The sequence below is a fragment of the Cottoperca gobio genome, chromosome 8 (assembly GCF_900634415.1).
Source record: "Cottoperca gobio chromosome 8, fCotGob3.1, whole genome shotgun sequence".
In the NCBI taxonomy this organism is placed as follows: domain Eukaryota; kingdom Metazoa; phylum Chordata; class Actinopteri; order Perciformes; family Bovichtidae; genus Cottoperca; species Cottoperca gobio.
The window spans coordinates 6,681,966-6,699,991 of record NC_041362.1 but is presented as its reverse complement, the minus strand read 5'-3'; the positions used below and the strand labels follow the sequence as shown (position 1 = coordinate 6,699,991).

Genomic DNA, 18,026 nt, shown 5'->3' with positions numbered 1-18,026 from the left:
GGGTAATATTTATGAATACTTTTAAAAGACACTTCCTTAATCTTATTCACCATTAAATATTTATGAGGAAGGATCCAGACCTTTTATTCTTTCTTTCTCCCACAGTGGAATATGTCATTTCAATGAATGTGGTGCACTCACCTTGCACCACCAAGTGTCACTGTTGCACTTTTAAAGCTATGATTTCAATGGCTGTCGAAACGTCACGTGATCAAAACATTGGCAGTCACGGAAGGAAGTGGCATTAGTTTAGCGGCTAACACTAGCTGTTTGTTTGATGACCTTTAATCTAAAACCAAAATACGTCCTTGCAAACTACCCGGATTGATAAAGGTGGGAGCATGGATATAAAACAAAACTTTTTGTCTCTATGGGTGGGAGTCAGTCCTTTTTGAAATGTTCCCTTTCTGTTCCCTTCCAGGTATGCCACAGAAAGATCCGTGTCAAAAACAAGCATGCGCAATTCAACATTGTTTACAAGGTACATAAAACAGTCACTTGAATGCCATTATTATATGTTGTCAAAGCCACATTATCGTTTGGCTAACTCCGTGCCCCTCCTGCAGCTAACAAATACGTGGAGAGCATGTGTCGGGACGTGATCAGGGACATGCGGCGCTGCTGTGCGTCTCAGGCCGGAACCTCCGTCTGCTGCTCCGGGTTCAAGGACTCAAACCCACAGGAGAACAAAAGTAACACATAGCTCCCAGTGGGATGCTTTTCATGGCAATAATGGTGAAAAGACCCATTGTATCAATGTGTTATTAAGTGTACTATTGTATCTATACTGCAACTGCGCAGTGGACTGTGTTAAATTACCTCATCTAAATTTGAATAGGCCTTTCTTATAGCAAACATGTTGACCTGTCATTGCAGAAAGGCACACCTACCGTTATCATTGTTATTAATTACACCTGTGTTTGAAAATGTCATGTATGACATAAAGTGTACATTTATAATGTAAGCTGGCAAATGTTGTATTTATTAAAGGCAATTGTTTCATGTCATTGTGTCCACAGGCACATGTTTGTGCATGTCATATTGCAGATGTGACATGTTAAAGGTGACACACACAGGTGATTTAAATACATTTGGCTAATAAGGCCCATAGACTGTATATAAAGAGATTATACCTCTTCCCAGGATTGTGTGAGACTGCTTGACTGGCACTTCCCTGACTCTCCTGTTATTTGTGTTGCCCTCGCATAATTCCCAAATATATTATTTTATTGATTTTTAAGAATAAAAAAATATCACATAAGAATAACATGGACAATAACATTAAATCAAAACAGAACAAGGATAACTGGGATGAAGTAACAAAGGTAGTAAAGGTCAAATGAACATCCAAGTGCAGCAGAAGAGTAAATATATAAATAAATAAATGATGATTAAACTGAAAACATAGTTGGGCCTTTGATAACAAATGTAAATACTAATGTTGATTTACATGATTACCTAATCAGAAAAGTGGTTTTGTCAGAAAAGTTGCAACATATTTTTGATATTCCAATTTGTTTGCAGACCTTAAACATACACATTACATAAAACAGTTCTACAGAGCTTAAAAGGGTAGAAATAGAGAAAATAAACAACTTCATAGAAATCCAAGTGGTACCACAATAACTTCAGCACCATGGATCTTCACATCATGTGCAGCAAACACAGTTTCTCTGAGTACAACACTTTAACTGATACATCTGTCTCTCCGTGTGATTGCATGTCAGGCCCAGGCAACTTATGTATTAGTCTAGAAAGAATCTCTTCTATGTATTCATCATTCATTTTAAAGATTGAATTAACAAATAAGTATTGCTCATTATTTTTATCCTATTCTAGTGAACAACAGATTAGAATTAAAAAAAAAAGTTTGATATATTGCAATTTACCAGATCAAGGAAAACAAATATATACTGTATATCTCTCTCTCTCTCTCTCTCTATATATATATATATATATATATATATATATATATATATATATATATATATATATATATATATATATATATATATATATATATATATATATTTCTTTTTTGGGGGGAGAATAGTGAACATTTGTTATAAAACTGCATTACTACATAAACAAAGCATATTAGCATAGGCTAGGGAGATTTTTGAAAACACATCTAGAAAAAGAAAGATGAAAGCGAAAATATAGAAAATTAATATTAAAAATAAAATAATATTTTGAGATAATTTACAAAGATAGAAAATTAAGGTATACTTCTGTTAAATATATGAATGTGGAAAAACAAGTCTTCTGCTTGTCTGTCTTCCGGCGGCGTACGTCCGTGTGACGCAGTGACGTGATGACGTGCGACGGAAATTTGCAGCAGCAATTCTTTCTAGAAATCTATAGCAGTTTCTCGCTAGCCCGCGCTAGGTACGTCTATCTAAGTTTATCTTGGCTAAACACAGCCAGCCACCGCATTGAATACTAATACATATTCGTGAAAAGTGTTAAGTTTTTTGGTTTTCTGCTTTTTAAAATTTAGATAGGAGATTTGAGTTAGCTTCGTTTAGCCCTCTAACTTAGCCGAGTCATATCCGAAGCTAACGCTGTTTGCGTTAGGTTCTTACTGGCATTATGTCTAGGATAGACTACAGCGTGTGGGACCACATTGAGGTGTCAGATGATGAAGATGACATCCACCCGAACATCGACACACCCAGCCTCTTCAGATGGAGACACCAGGTACATATTTAACGATGTTTATATGTAGTGTAATTGGTGTCCTACTCTTGAATTATGGTGGACCTCCTCTCAGTTCAGCCATTAGGAATTATGGATAGGAATCATTTTCCTCACCTTCACCCCCTCCAGCATTAGCCATTAGCCTTGTAGTGACAGAGTTTGAGTCTCAAACAACCATTTGTGTATCCAGTGCTATAGACTCATCCAGGCCACGCTCTGTTTTACATGTTCATTATGATTTTAAAGCACAAAAGGTCAAGTAATACACAACAAAACACTTTCAAATAAGACTGACAATGATATTCCTCCTTTCACCTACCTTTGCCTCTCTGCTCCTTTGTATTTTTTCTTGTTCTCTCTATACTCTGGCTGTTTTTATTTTTATTTTGGTGAGGCATTTGACTTACCTTTTCAGACTTCTGTCAGCTTTACAACTTGGCATTTAGTGGCATATGTGTGTCCTGCACATCGGACCCCTGCTGTTATTGTGAAATTGTTGCATTCTCACAGTAACTGCGGGTGGTGAGGTATCAGATGACAAATTGACATATGTCTAAATGATAACAATACATATATTTATAATGTATATAAATAGTATTGTTAGTGATTTCAGTCAGTTGGTAAATTGTTGTACCTGATCCTATTTAAGAGTCAACCTTTTGCATGCCCCCCCTTGGGCTGGGGTCATCTCTGCTGCCTCCACCCTCCACCATTTGCATCAGCCAGCTCCCCAAAGAGAACATGAAACCCTTGTACCTGTGGTTTGGACTGATATGTGACTGTTATAATGTTTATACTTCAGGCACGTGTGGAGCGAATGGAAGACTTCCAGAAAAGAGGTGAAGACATGACCAAGGCACTCGGTGACAGCCGGCGTAAGCTAGCAGAGGCACAGAAGAAAATGCAAGAGCTGAGCACTTCATCAACGGATGACGCCAAAGCAGAGCTGAGCAAAGCCCAGGCTGACGAGAAGAAACTGAAAAGAGAGGAGCGGGATATGGAGAAGAAGGTGACGGAACATAACCGGGAAGAGAAGAAGATGCCATGGAACGTCGACACGCTCAGCAAGGAGGGTTTCAGCAAGGTGAGTCAGATAAACATTGTTTTTGAATTGAAATGGTATTATTTAATATTTTTTTATTACCCGCCAATTCCCCGAAGAGAACAAAACCAACAATGAATTTGTCCTGGTAACAAGTATCACTCGTCAGTGTGGCTCAAGTGTTGTCTAAAAAGACATAAATGAGCCACACTGTTGAGTTGAGCTGCATATTTCTTCACCACCAGGAACATGGTCAGTTTATAACATTGCATTAACAATCTCTGGAGAGAAGCTTTGCATCGGACAGACATCACCGAGCATGCGCACCCTCCTGAGAAGAATACACTTTGCCACCCACATGAAACAGTATGGCTTAATTCTTTTAATAGTTTTTGCATCACAATCTAAATAATAAACTATGTCAGACAAGTCAATACTTGTTAGGAAACATTGACGGTTGGTCTTTTGTCTCATGAATATCGGAGGTTCATAAGTGATGTCTTGCAACACACTCTCACCAGCAGAATAACATTGGCTGTTCATCTAGCCCTCTTAGATGATTACATTTGTTATTATAATGTATTTGCATAGTCAAATCAAATTTATTTATATAGCCCAATATCACAAATTATACATTTGTCTCAGTGTGCTTTACAGACTGTACAGGATTACGACACCCTCTGTCCTTAAGACCCTCGCATCGCACAAGGAAAAACTTCCTAAAAGAAACCCCACAATTAAAGAGGGAAAAATGGAAGAAACCTCAGGGAGAGCAACTGAGGAGGGATCCCTCTCCCAGGACCTCAGGGAGAGCAACTGAGGAGGGATCCCTCTCCCAGGACGGACAGACGTGCAATAGATGTCGTGTGTACAGGATAAACAACATAGTACAAATACAACATTTGACAGAAATTGTGTTTCTTAGAGTCAATGCTACGAAAACAATACACACATTTACAACAGTCCCAAATGCTGCAATTCAGTTTATTGCTTCAGTTGTTGCCTCTATGTCTGTGGCTTCGTAATGTGCCCACCTCTGACGCTGCTTCATTGTCTGATGCACGTCACTTCTTTTACAGCCATAATTTCCAGTGATGAAAATATGATATTTTCCCAAAAGGGAAACAGACATGGTCTGTAATGATGATCACTGTTTTTCCTCCATAGAGCATCGTCAATGTCCTGCCTGACTCTGCCGATGAGACCGAAGAGGAGAAGGAGAAAAAGCATAAAACCTTTGTGGAGAAAAACGAGAAGCAGATCAAACATTTTGGTGAGGCTCATTATCGTCCGCTCATCCATAAATGTTTCAGCGTTTTGGTGTCATAAGAAAGTAGAGATGGTCCTTCATCGCTGTCTTTACCACAGGCATGTTGCGACGTTGGGACGACAGCCAGAAGTACCTCTCTGACAACTCTCATCTAGTGTGTGAAGAGACTGCCAACTACCTGGTCATCATGTGCATTGACCTTGAAGTTGAAGAGGTAAAACACTAGGGAACAGAATGTCCAACATTTCATATCCAAAGTTAGTTTTATGGGCTGTAACTCTGCGATCGTCTTCTTTACACAGCTACATCTGTACATTATTCTAACAATGCTTCCTTTCCTGTAGAAACACGCTTTGATGGAGCAAGTGGCTCATCAGACCATCGTCATGCAGTTCATTCTAGAGTTGGCAAAAAGCCTCAAGGTGGACCCCCGCGGCTGCTTTCGGCAATTTTTTGCCAAGATTAAGGTGAGCAGCTGTGTTCGGATGATGCTAAATCTAATAAAATAACTTGTAGCTCTTTTTGATTAGAATCTTATGGAGGAAACTGAGGAACTAAAGTTTCTCGACATTACTCTTGTGAGTTTCCTTCACATCTGAAAGTAGTGACTCCTCGTTTCCTCCAGTCTGAGCGCAGGTCACACCTGGTTGAAAAGCAGTGTGTCGCCGTCCTCACTGTTTCACCTCTCAAACACTAATTGAAATGTTTAATTAAATGCTCATTTGTATGGACACCAACACACCAAATGATGTGTCTTCTCACAGACTGCAGATCAGCAGTACCAGGAAGCGTTCAACGACGAGCTGGATTCATTTAAGGAGCGTGTTCGGGGCAGAGCGAAGATCCGCATCGAAAAGGCCCTGAGGGAGTATGAGGAAGAGGAGAAACAAAAACGCTTGGGACCTGGAGGGCTAGACCCTGTTGAAGTGTACGAGTCCCTGCCAGCTGTAAGTTCTTTAGTTTTCAAGAAGCCTCAGTTTTATCTTCTCTCGTCAGTTTAAAATGCCTTACAAAGTATGTTCTTAATCGCAGGAGATGCAGAAATGCTTTGATGATAAGGACATCCAAATGTTACAAGATGCTATTAGCAAAATGGACCCAACGGTACGTTTCTTTCTTAAAGTCTACACTTGTTCTTCTTTCTAATAAACAGACTGATGCAGCGTGTTGATTATTAATAAAGTGCTGTGAGTCATATTGCAGTTAATAATTGGGTTTTCATTGATTTTAGGAGGCGAAGGCTCAAATGAAGAGGTGCATAGAGTCTGGGCTCTGGGTCCCCAACTCCAAGACAGACGACGGGGATGAGAAAGAGGAAGATGCTATCTATGAGGAGGTGAAACAGGAGCCGGAAGCAACTAAGAAGGAATGACCAACATTGAGTCTATGACTTGTTGTTTTTGCAAATGTACTTACCCACTGTATTGCGACTCCACTATGTGTATGACTAGTTTGCCAATCATGGAACAGTGAAATATTTAGCTGAGATTTAAGGGATTAGTGTTCACCTATCGGCACAGCTGCGTTGCATCAGTAACTCCTGCTTGGAAAAGAAAGTGCTGCTCGTGTTTAGGTCTTTTATTTTGCTCAGGCTGTATTCTTCCATTTATTTGTATGCACCTGTGTGGTAGTGCCTGCCTGCTTCGTTTGTGCTGTTGTATAGTTGAAATATGTTCTATACATTTTCAGGTTGTGCATATAATTAATCGGATGGATGGATGTTTTTTTGTTTTGTTTTTTTGTTATTTCCAAATTTAAGATTTGTTGCCTGACTTTTAGGGCTCGAGCTTCCAATGTATTCTGATGGTTGTTTCCCCAAAGTGACATTTTCTACAAACTTGCTTAACTAAAGGTTGAATTATATCCAACTACTCAAGGCCGAGGTGTCGTGGTCGTCTCTAAAACTCAAGGTGTGGGTGACGTGAGTCTCAAATCATAAAGTTAGAGGTCAGAAATGTGAGTCATAAAAGAATCACAAGAATATTATCCATCCGCAAGCCCTGTTGTCATGGTAACTGCTGTTTTTTTTTTTTTTATTATGGACAGACTGCATCTGTGAATGAGTTTTCTAATGAATCATTTTAGTATTTACAACATTTGCGCTACACACGGATTCAGTGATGCTGTAGGTAAAATGATTGGTATGCTATGGTCACATCACATATACATTAGACATCAAAAGACAACAAACAATGTTAAATATATACAAAGCAGTCCTAAAAGTGCTAGATGAGTGCGGTTGGACTCTATACTTTGACTTTCAATGCTTTTATTTTGAAGGTGAGAGTGCAAAGTTTGGAATTTGCTTGATGTCAGAGCTGGCATAAAAATAAACACATTAAGTGAAACAGCTTTAACAAAGGCATCGTTTGACTATCTTTAAATAAGACTTCTAATGTATCCTGACAGAAGCTGTTGTGGGGAGGGAAAAAAGCCTGTTTCTCCTGCAAGCTTTTGTGTGAGATGAGTTACTGATGATGGACTGGAGGCACCTGATTGTGGTATACTACTTTACATTGCAAAGTAACTAAATGGTGAAGGACAGCTGATCCTCCTCTTAGTCTGACAAAAGGCAGAACAAACAAGATACCATTAAAATGTGACTGACGAAGGTGGCTGCAGATGTCCTGATATAGTGGTTGTGGGTGAGGCTTCTGATTCGCAGGTGCACAGAGCAGAATTAGACAACACCTGACATCAAACAACAAATGCTTATCTAAAAAATGGCCAGCTCAAATGATAAACATGACAGTAGGCTCACACCATAACATGAACATATGATTAACCTGTTCATTATAGGCATGTTGTTATTGATGAATAATTATAATATTAAAGCCCAGTTTTTAGTCTTCCATACTTTCAAAAATGTTCAGGACATCAACTTGATCCCTTCTTATAAACATTGTAGACCTTTCAGCCCTGTAACTGATACAATTAATAATGACCCCATGCCATCTTGTGTAAAATTGTAAAGTAGGCTACTTGTGTCATGTACTTAGTTACTTTATACCACTGTGTTACTAGCGATGTCTTCTTGTCGTCTTTATGTTTTGAGTAAGAAAACTGTCTTTACTCACACATTAAAATAACTAGAAAATATGAGATTAAGAGCTAAAGGCTCCATATGTTTCTAATGTCCCCTAATACACACTCCAGTGCAGTTCAGATTAATAATACAAAATATAATCAACCGATAAATTATGATTTTACAGGTAAGTGTAATATTTTATTGATCCCCAGGTAAATTCACAGGCTACCCAGCAGCATATAAAGTAATTACAACTACCCCCACCTTTACTTTGCTAATACTTTTGTACTATTTTGAATGCAGGACTAGTAGCAGAGTATCTAATGTAGTATTGCTCATTTCTAGTACTTTTTCCACCACGTGGATTAAGTTTATTGCATACTTTGTAAAAAAAATCATCAGTGTATCGCTTTCATTGGCGTTTTATTTTGAAAGGGCAGCCCCCAGTGTGTACGTGCTTTTGCGCGAGCGCCCGCTCGAGGGAGTGACCGTGTTGGTTTCAGGAACCAGCGGTCTGTCGAGTCGACGCTTCGCACTTTCATGAGAACCGAAGAGTGGGCGAAGGGGGAAATACGGTCACCAGATAATGAAGTGTGACTGCCACTTCATTTCACCGTGTTAAAGCTTTTATGTAACGCCGTCAAAAGCTCCCCGTTGGTAAGATTACTTATTCGTCACTCACGTTAAGTTTGATTTCTGTAATGATGTTTACACATTTCCTTGTCATGGCATCGGATAAACCGTGAAATGTGTAAGGACGCGTGTTTATGTACAACTCAGTGACGTCACCGGCGTGTGTTTTTATACATCTATATTAAAAACAACAACATATAATACCGTGTGTTGAGCTATACGCGGCTGTAGAGGACTGTGGCATGTAAACAAGTGAGACGAGGAATATTCCCCGGTAGGCCTTATGGCCAATTGTATTTCCTGACGTCATATTTCTAAGTTATTGCTACATTTTCTTTGTCATTAGTTAACAGCAACGTAACTAATGATCGTTTAAACAGAATGCATCATACAGACAGGTTTCTATTTCAAATGTGTGTTTACGTAGGCCTTAATTTGTACTTGAGTTCATCCAATGCAACAGCTGATTAACCTAGCCATCATATATATATATATATATATATATATATATATATATATATATATATATATATATATATATATATATATATATATTGTGTGTGTGTGTGTGTGTGTGTGTGTTAGTGATTTGGCGGTCCCTACCATGGCTGGAAGTGCGTATTCCAAGTGCTCAACGCACGGGCCAGTCTCCGGCCTGCCCGAGCCCCCTGAGGGTCCAGGCATCCATGTTTACCTTTTCTGCTCAAAGGGAGGGGAAAGATATTTGTCCCACACAAGTGGAGAATTCACAGCAGAGGACCTGTGCATCTCAGCTGCGGAGGCTGTAGGTGAGAGTGACCAAATAGTCCAGCACAGACCAAAATAAAAGTTTATTTTCCTGTGTTATTTTAGCCTGCTGCTGCCAAGTGTGTGTGTGTGTGTGTAACACCCCTGTGTTACTCCCCAGGGATAACTCCTCTGTGCCATGTGTTGTTTGCTCTGTACAATCCACAAACACGCTGCTGGTATAGTCCGAACCACAGTTTCAGTCCAGAGAACTCCAGCCTCGTACTTCACTACTGTATGAGGTTAGTGCTTGTGTAACACTGTTTTAGGAATGCAGATGAACACACTCATCATATTCACACTGTCTGTCTTTCTTGTATCTAGGTTTTACTTTCGGAATTGGCACGGACTAACTAAGAATGAGCGAGCTGTATCCCGTTATGCTCTCAGATCTGGGGCAAGTCAGGGGGCTTCGCCTTTGCTTGAAATCGCATCCTTAGAATACCTATTCGCCCAGGTTGGTGTTAACTGTGTATTCATCACATGTGTTTGTTGTGTTCACAATAATTAAGTACCTAACCTGTTGGCGTCTCGTGTCTCCAAAAGGCTAAGTATGAATTTGTGAACGAAGTAGTACAGATGGAAGAAGGCGATTCAGAGGAGGAGCTAAGCAGCTTAAAAAATGAGAGCTTGGGGATGGCTGTGCTTCACCTCTCACACCAGGCAATGCAAATGGGCTGTACCTTACAGGATGTTGCTGACAAAGTCAGGTAATATCTTTGGAAGGAGTGAATATGTCTTATTATAATTATATTGAGTTTGTTGTACTGTCTTTATTATCCTATGTTCTGCTCCTGTGCCAATCCAGTGTCTGCTCCTGATCATTAAAGCTTCTAATCTAACCACTGGATCTATGTAACATAAAAAGATATTGTTTTCTTTCAGCTTCGTACAATGCATTCCAAGGTCTTTCGCCAAATACATTTCCAAAGTCAACTTCCTGACAAAACTCCGCATGCGGCGGGTGTTTGCAGAGTTCATGCGGACCTTCCAGCAGCACACTGTGGACAAGGGGCGACTGGGCGCCCACGAGGTCATGTACAAGTACATCTCTACTCTCGAACACTTGTCACCGAGTTTTGGAACAGAGACCTTCCCTGTATCCCACCTGGAGCTGAGAGAGGACGGGGGTGGAGGCAGCTCCTACTCTAACACCACCCATGCTCAGGGTGCCTTGAAAGACAACTTCATAGGTCCCACCACTCATGAGATCATGGTGACTGGCACCCAGGGGATTCAATGGAGGAAGGTGTCCGGTCAGAAGGTTTGTCGAAGACCGCAATTTCAAGCTTCGATGGTGTTATTCTGTGGCAAGTTCTGTACTCTTCTAGTGTGGACATTTTGTTCATTTCAGTCTCTTTGTCCAGGCTCTGGAAAACCCGTACCTCAGAAATGACTACTTAAAGAAAGCCAAACCAAAGTCCAGCCAACCAAACGCGAACACTGCCAATAAATGGACGTCCTTCTGTGATTTCCCTGAAATAACTCACATAGCCATCACTGGAGATAATGTGTGCATTAGCACTCAGGACAATCACTGCATGGTGAGAGTACTTGTTTACCCTTTTTTATGTAAAAGCTGCAATGCATTCATTTAATTAGTAAATGTGCTTGTGATGCATTAGTCCAATTGGTATGCTGAATATTAGTCATTCTGCTGATCAGATTGTTCAGTCTTTAAATTGTGGATATACTGAACTGTATGCTTAGATTTTCATAATTCTATATGTTCATGAGCTCTGGTACGCTTCGGGCTGTTTATTATGTTTTGAATGTGTCTGTAGGTGGGAGCTCTGATTGTAAGCTAGTGGTGTTTCTGTTTGTGTATGTAGGAGGTTCAGATGAACTCCAGCCAGGAGGCCCGTTCCTTTATCTCCCTCCTCGATGGATACAACCGGCTGACTGCATTCGCCCACCACTATCTTTGTCATGAAGTGGCTCCCCCAAGGGTAGTGCTGAGTGTAGCAAATGGACTGCATGGACCTATGCAGTGAGTGTTCTCCTCTTACACATGCACACACAGACACCAGCAGGCTATAGAGGAACGCAGTGTGTTATATCACAACTCTGCTGTGTTTCCAGTGATGATTTTGTGCTGCTGAAGCTGAAAAAGGAGATAGAGGAGGGATCTTTCCTCGTACGTTGGAGTGCCCTCGATTATCGCCGCATCATCCTAGCTGTCCTGAACAAAAATGAGGTAAGTCAACACCCACACTCCTCTCTGGAGATGATGGCAGTGCAGTGATGGTGGAAATGTGTGCACTTTGTGTTTAATATGTACTTCTGGCTCCTAGAATGGATCGAAGCCAAGCCACAAGCAGTTTCGAATTCAGCTCAAGGGTTCGATGTTCTGTCTGGAGGGCTGGGATCGAGAATTCTCCAGTGTCAAGAAGCTCACAGAAAGCCTCAAGACCTTTGTGCTCAAGTCTGGTTCAGAGAGCTTTACTGTCAAAAGATGCTGTTTGCCAAAACAAGCAGGTTTGTGGATAATGGGCTTTTCAATTCTAGACATGTTTTGCTGCTTTATGCCAAAACCCTCGCGTGTATTTCAAAGGTATTCTGTGTTGTGGGATATTCGTCCCAAAATCATAAATACACATTTCCTTTCATTTGTTGTTTTGAGTGTTGGACATATCGGCCGTGGAGATGGAGAATATAATGGAACTACATGGCACTCGACTTGTAGTGTTCAAAATACATTTAAAATCATGACCTCAAGATAATCCACAGGCAAACTATTTGTTTTTACCGTATCACTGCACAGAAGGAAGCGCGCATCTACTCTACTCAGGTGTAGGGAGTTAGAAAGAAAGTAGTTCCTACATGAAACTGCCCACAACAAGGTCTCCGGATTATGATTGCTGTTGAGTTTTAATGAATCTTTTGAGAGATTTTGAGGAAGAGATGTCTATGGCCGGTAACCTTTGTGGTGAACTATCCCTTTAACGTGGGTTCATCTATGTGTGTGTGATGTAGAGCTATCCAACCTTCTGGTGATGAGGGAAGGTGTTCACACTGACTCCTTGTTCCTGAACATGACCCAGCTACGCTTCCATCACATCAAGGACAAAGACATCGTGAAGGTGATCGAGACGCACTCGCCGCCTTCATATGATCTGTTCCACCTTGACTGGCTTTGTTGTTCCCAGCTCTGTGACTGACCAGTGGGTGTTGTGTTTATGAGCAGAAACAGCATTTGGGCAGCGGGACCAAAACTAACATCTACTTGGGACTTCTGCTGGTGCGAGGCGGAGGAGAAGATGACGAGGATGAGGAGTTCAACAACAACTCTACTGACCGCAAAGGGATCCCAGTGGTTCTCAAGATTCTAGACCAAAATGATAAAGATATTGATATGGTGAGCCTTGTGATCTTTAAAAGCCTTAATGGTCGCCAACACTCCAAAGGTATAACAGTGGAAGCCTATGTCTATTCGACATGCTAATATATATATACATGTGTATTCGATCTTTACCCTTCTTTTGTTTTTTCAAGGGATTTTTGGAGACTGCAAGTCTCATGAACCAGGTGTCCCACAGTCACCTGGTGTTTGTGCATGGCGTGTCAGTCAAAGGATCTGAAAGTAAGAGCAATAACACTGTTCACCTTCACATACCCACATTTTATTTACAGGTGCGTGACTTCCTCCTTTAGCTACTTCCCCATCACGCAAATGTTCTGTGTTTACAGTCAAAAGTATGATTCCAGGGATAAGTGAGCCATGACGCAAATGCAAACCCACGCACCCTGTTCTGTTTTAAAGAGGATGCCACCGGTTTAAGTGTAATTTTGTCTTTACTGAAGGCTGGACTTGTTTCTACCTTTTTTTTTTTTACAGACATCATGGTGGAAGAATTTGTGGAGTTCGGGCCTTTGGATGATTTCCTTCGCAAAGAAAAGGCATCGGTGACTCCTCAGTGGAAATTTATCGTTGCGAAACAACTTGCCAGTGCCCTCAATTATCTTGTGAGTGCAAACTCTACTTTGTGTGCCGCAGATTATATTTCAATACAATTCACTTACATTGAACACACAGCTAAGTGGTCATTAGCATTGAATTGAGAGTGAAGTAATACAAGTGTGGTACAATTCATCTCCAGATAGTTTTAAGCTTTACAATCGGCTGCTAAAATATTTAGAATATATATGAAATATTAACAGAAAGCGGGTAGTGAAGCTTTCCAACTGGACGCCAAGTTTTAAGTCTGAGCTGCAGGCAGGAAATGAAATAATGTTATTATCGGAATGTAACGATAGAAGGTTAACACCAGTGCAATTGTCATCATTGTAGGAGACCAAACGGCTGTTTCATGGAAACGTCTGTGCCAAGAACATTCTGGTGGCAAGGCGTGGTCTGGAGCCTGGCACTACTCCTTTCGTCAAGCTGAGTGACCCAGGAATTGCCCTGAGTGCCCTTTCACGGGAAGGTCAGTACCAGAAACTCACTTTACATAAGTTCAGTCAGCTTCAGGTCTTCTGTACGTTCTGTACTTTTCTGCTTTATGTTTTATCAGATTTAGGAAACCGGAAACTTTAACTAGACCATTTCCTGCGATCTATTTCCTGTTCTCTTGCAGTTTTATCTCACAATATGTCTGAAATAAAATAAAAAACTCAAACTGCTCGGAGGTATTCTTTCCAACCATCCCGGTTAGTTTTGTCTGACGACTATAAACAAGGATATATAAATCATAAAGTGCCATTTTTTGTAGCTACTGACATTAAAAACACATAAGAAACCAACTTTGTTTATTCTTTAGGTATTTTCTTTATTGAATTTATGTCATTTCATATAAAAGTAGAGCAACAATTTGCAACATTGGTTCAGTTTTCTCAAACAAAATTCTTCTGTTTTAATGGAGTTCTTCAAAACAGAGCACACGGACCATGACATGACACATGTAACTTATGTCATTTTAATTATGGCTTCTGCACTGCAGAGCGTCTTAAGCGTATCCCATGGATTGCCCCTGAGTGTGTGGACAGCGGCGCACCCATTGGCAATGTTGCTGACCAGTGGAGCTTTGGCGTCACGCTGCTCGAAATCTGCAACAATGGCGATCTTCCCATGAGTGGCAGCACATTGTTCGAGGTAGGCCCTTTATTCTACCTCCAACGGCCACGAGCTGCACCTGTTGACTTCTAATTGTAACAACGTAACCTCTCCCCCCCCAACAGAAAGAGCGCTTTTATCAGCAAAGGGGCCGTTTAGCTGAACCATCCTCCCAGGAACTGGCCAGCTTCATTAGCATGTGTTTGACCTACGACCCCGTGGAGAGGCCTTCGTTCCACACTGTGCTCAGAGACCTCACAGAAATCATGATCAAAAGTGGGTCTTTACTCCATCGCCTCTCTTTGACCTTTTTCTTACAACCTATCTCTGTGCATTTGATAATTAGTTGTTTTTTCCTGCCCACAGATCCTGATATATCCCCCAGTGAGACTCTCCCTAAAACAGACCCGAGCGTGTACCACAAACGCTACCTGAAAAAGATGCGGGACTTGGGACAGGTGAGTTTTAATACCACCTGAAGTTTTCTTCTTCCTGTATCAGAGGGTAATCCACTGCTCCATTGTTCTGTCTGCAGGGTCACTTTGGGATGGTGACTCTCTACTTGTACGACCCGGCCAACGATGGGACAGGAGAGCGTGTGGCAGTGAAGTCTTTGAAACAAGACAACGGTCAAGCGTCAGAGTGCTGGATTAAGGAGATCAACATCCTGAAGTCCCTTGATAACATCAACATTGTCAAATACAAAGGCTGCTGTACCGAACTGGGTGAGTCCTCAAAATATGTTAATGAAATTGGTACATACATATACAGTGTAGAATAATAATCGTGTTCTTATCTGATGTGTAAAATACAATACATTTTTCTCCTAAAGAAAAGTTATAAAGCTGCTTGTGTCTGCTGTCAATTATGGTTCTTGGAAATAGAAAGAAAATCTTAATTTTCCAAACAGCAGGTCAAACTTTAAAGTAATCGGAATCGACCCAAGAAAATCTCTTATTGAAATATACACAAACATACAGTGTCTGCATGTGCAAAGGAGCGCTTGCTCAGTTCTCTCTTAGCTCGCTGTGCTCAGTGGAAGTGGAGTTGTGTTCCCTGCTGTTCTTCTGTAGATATTGAAAATCTATTTGAAGTGCATCACTGTTTCCTTTGTGTGTTTGAGCGTTCGACACACAGCCAGCTTCACATAAAGTAATGGAGATAGGAGGATGAGCACTGTTGCATTGTTCATCGACAGGAGGACAAGCCGTGCAGCTGATAATGGAGTACCTTCCTCTGGGGAGTCTGAAAGAGTACCTTACCAAACGTAAACTGGGAATGCCCCAGTGCCTTATGTTCGCTCAGCAGATCTGTCAGGTGAGTTGTCGTGCTTTTGGAGTTTGTACTAATCCACATTTCCACTTGACTTTACAATATTCCTGGTGCTATGTGCAAACTGCAGAGACTGTCTGTCTGGTTATGTTCTCCTTCATTTAGAAGAAGCTGTGTACAATATGAATCCATCACATTAAGCTCAAATAGCATTTTGCGACACTGTGTAGGTTTCGGTGTTTTGTCATTATTTTGTTGTGTTTACGTTGAGTAGTTCAGTCGCACTTGCATTATGTTACACTGTCAGTAACCAAGAAAACAGGAAATAATCAGCATGCTGTCAATCAGATGTGTATCTCAGTCAGTAAATTACATTTTATTGTTTATAATTAACTTAAGTATTAATATTTATTTTTATAAGTAAAGCATGAGCATCTGACCGCATCTGCGCTGAACAGACAAGCGTAGGAACAAAGAATGCTCTTCTATTTTAATCAGGAAAAGGAATGCACATGTCATAGTTATGCATTTTACTGCCAATTAACAACCAAATAAAAACGTGTCCACGGCTGATTTTCGGGTCACTACCCTACGTTTGGGAAGGACTGGTGTCCTGCTGTAATTCAGCAAGATTCTGGGGATCATGGATGTCTGTGATGGACATATTGACTGACAGAAAAACACTGGCATCCCTAGAGACACATGTGCCGTGACTAAAAATGTAACGCTACAGGATTTACGCCATTTAATTTTCAAAAACATTATACTATACTATTTCTTTACACTGTTAAAGAAGTTCAGTTTGAATTCCACATTTTGCCCCCTCTCAGTTATTGGATCCATCTTTAGTTCTGCTGTTCTCGTTTAAAGGGTATGGAGTACTTGCACTTTAAGCGATACATCCATCGAGACCTCGCTGCCCGTAATGTCTTGGTGGAAAATGACAGTTTGGTAAAGATTGGAGACTTCGGCCTGACGAAATACATCCCTGATGGGGAGATCTACTATCAGGTCCGTGAGGACGGGGACAGTCCGGTGTTCTGGTGAGTTCATGCAGCACTTCAAAGTGTGTTTCAATGCTTTGTTCCATGACTTTGGCCGCTAAACTGTATTTTTTTGTCCTACATAGGTATGCCATTGAGTGCTTGAAGGAAAGTAAATTTTCCTTCTCCTCTGACATTTGGTCCTTTGGCGTTACGTTGTATGAGATCCTGACCCGCGGTGAACTTCACCAAAGCCCTCCAGAAGTACGTCATCCCCAGCCTCTTATAACGAGCTCAAACCTGCATATATTTCAATGTGAGACTAATCAAGTCCATTTTTAATCCATGTGTTAAATGCACTATGTATTCTGTTTTTTTTTTTTTTGCAGATGTACAATATAATGAAAGGAGAGAAGCAACCACCGATTACTGTAGTGGAACTCATAGCACTGTTGGAGAAACCGCGTCGATTGCCTCGTCCCAAAGACTGCCCGCACGAGGTAACAAGCTCATTAAACACTATTGACTTTTTATTGTGATTATGAGTAGTCAGATGTTTTCACAATTACTTTTTTTTTTTACCAACAGGTGAAGATGTTAATGGAGCAGTGTTGGGCTGCAGAGACGGCACAACGGCCATCATTCAAATCCCTCATCGAAAAGTTTGAGGCTATTCGCCAAACTTAAGAATGGCAGTCCGATATAAACTTTTCCTCGGCTCAGATTCACTGAACAGGACTCTGAAGATCTAACTTGTCTACATGTCATCACAATGCCACTATGGCCACTGTATATTACATGGTAGCCAGTGATGTGTTTCCCGCTGTGCAATGCCTGCTGTCTCCTTTTACATAGATGTCTTTATATTGTAAGTTTCTTTTTGATAAAAGCACACTGCTATCCTCTCATGTGATATTAACACAATGATACTCAACCAGCGTCTTTGTTTTCTTAAACTTCATAAAGAACAGTGATGCCTTGGGCAGTGAGCTTTTCTCTTACATAAATCATAGGTTTGCATATATCACAATAAGTACGTTTTCATTTTATGTTGAATTTTTGTCATTTGTTTGTTGACTTCGCGTATTAATTTTGTATAAATCAAAAGAACAAATTCTAAATCTAATAAACCATTTTTTCACATTCCCTTTTATAAAAGACTGAAACAGATCGATGAAAAGGTGTATAAAACTGTTTTACAGAATGTGCAACTAAGCTCAGCTACATATCTGTCGCTTAAAAACTCCCTGATCACAAGC

The 18,026-nt window shown here is 40.6% G+C and overlaps 3 protein-coding genes across 4 annotated transcripts; all 3 read left to right on the top strand.

Annotated features, from left to right (window-relative positions):
• The first annotated feature begins 200 nt into the window (after positions 1-200).
• On the top strand, positions 201-1,007 carry cmc4 (C-x(9)-C motif containing 4 homolog (S. cerevisiae)). Its single transcript, XM_029438240.1, has 3 exons — positions 201-333; positions 422-481; positions 567-1,007. Exons 2-3 carry the CDS (start codon positions 424-426, stop codon positions 701-703), a joined length of 195 nt encoding a protein of 64 aa, XP_029294100.1. The 5' UTR covers positions 201-333; positions 422-423; the 3' UTR covers positions 704-1,007.
• A 1,299-nt stretch (positions 1,008-2,306) lies between these two features.
• On the top strand, positions 2,307-6,889 carry LOC115011951 (hsp90 co-chaperone Cdc37-like). The gene is made up of 8 exons (XM_029437255.1): positions 2,307-2,700; positions 3,503-3,784; positions 4,910-5,015; positions 5,111-5,226; positions 5,357-5,479; positions 5,777-5,959; positions 6,045-6,116; positions 6,244-6,889. Exons 1-8 carry the CDS (start codon positions 2,593-2,595, stop codon positions 6,382-6,384), a joined length of 1,131 nt encoding a protein of 376 aa, XP_029293115.1. The 5' UTR covers positions 2,307-2,592; the 3' UTR covers positions 6,385-6,889.
• Positions 6,890-8,519: 1,630 nt separating this feature from the next.
• On the top strand, positions 8,520-17,701 carry tyk2 (tyrosine kinase 2). Of its 2 annotated transcripts, XM_029437253.1 has the most exons (23): positions 9,278-9,461; positions 9,581-9,701; positions 9,784-9,916; positions 10,006-10,169; positions 10,345-10,723; positions 10,827-11,003; positions 11,292-11,449; positions 11,542-11,656; positions 11,754-11,937; positions 12,436-12,542; positions 12,647-12,817; positions 12,955-13,042; positions 13,298-13,425; positions 13,751-13,886; positions 14,400-14,551; positions 14,638-14,788; positions 14,879-14,970; positions 15,048-15,237; positions 15,711-15,829; positions 16,655-16,827; positions 16,914-17,031; positions 17,157-17,267; positions 17,356-17,701. In XM_029437253.1, exons 1-23 carry the CDS (start codon positions 9,278-9,280, stop codon positions 17,452-17,454), a joined length of 3,450 nt encoding a protein of 1,149 aa, XP_029293113.1. In that variant the 3' UTR covers positions 17,455-17,701. The 2 variants fall into 2 exon arrangements, with proteins under 2 accessions (XP_029293114.1, XP_029293113.1); XM_029437254.1 differs by lacking the exons at positions 16,914-17,031; positions 17,157-17,267; positions 17,356-17,701 and adding an exon at positions 8,520-8,697 and having other exon boundaries at positions 9,259-9,461; positions 16,655-16,831.
• Positions 17,702-18,026: the final 325 nt, after the last annotated feature.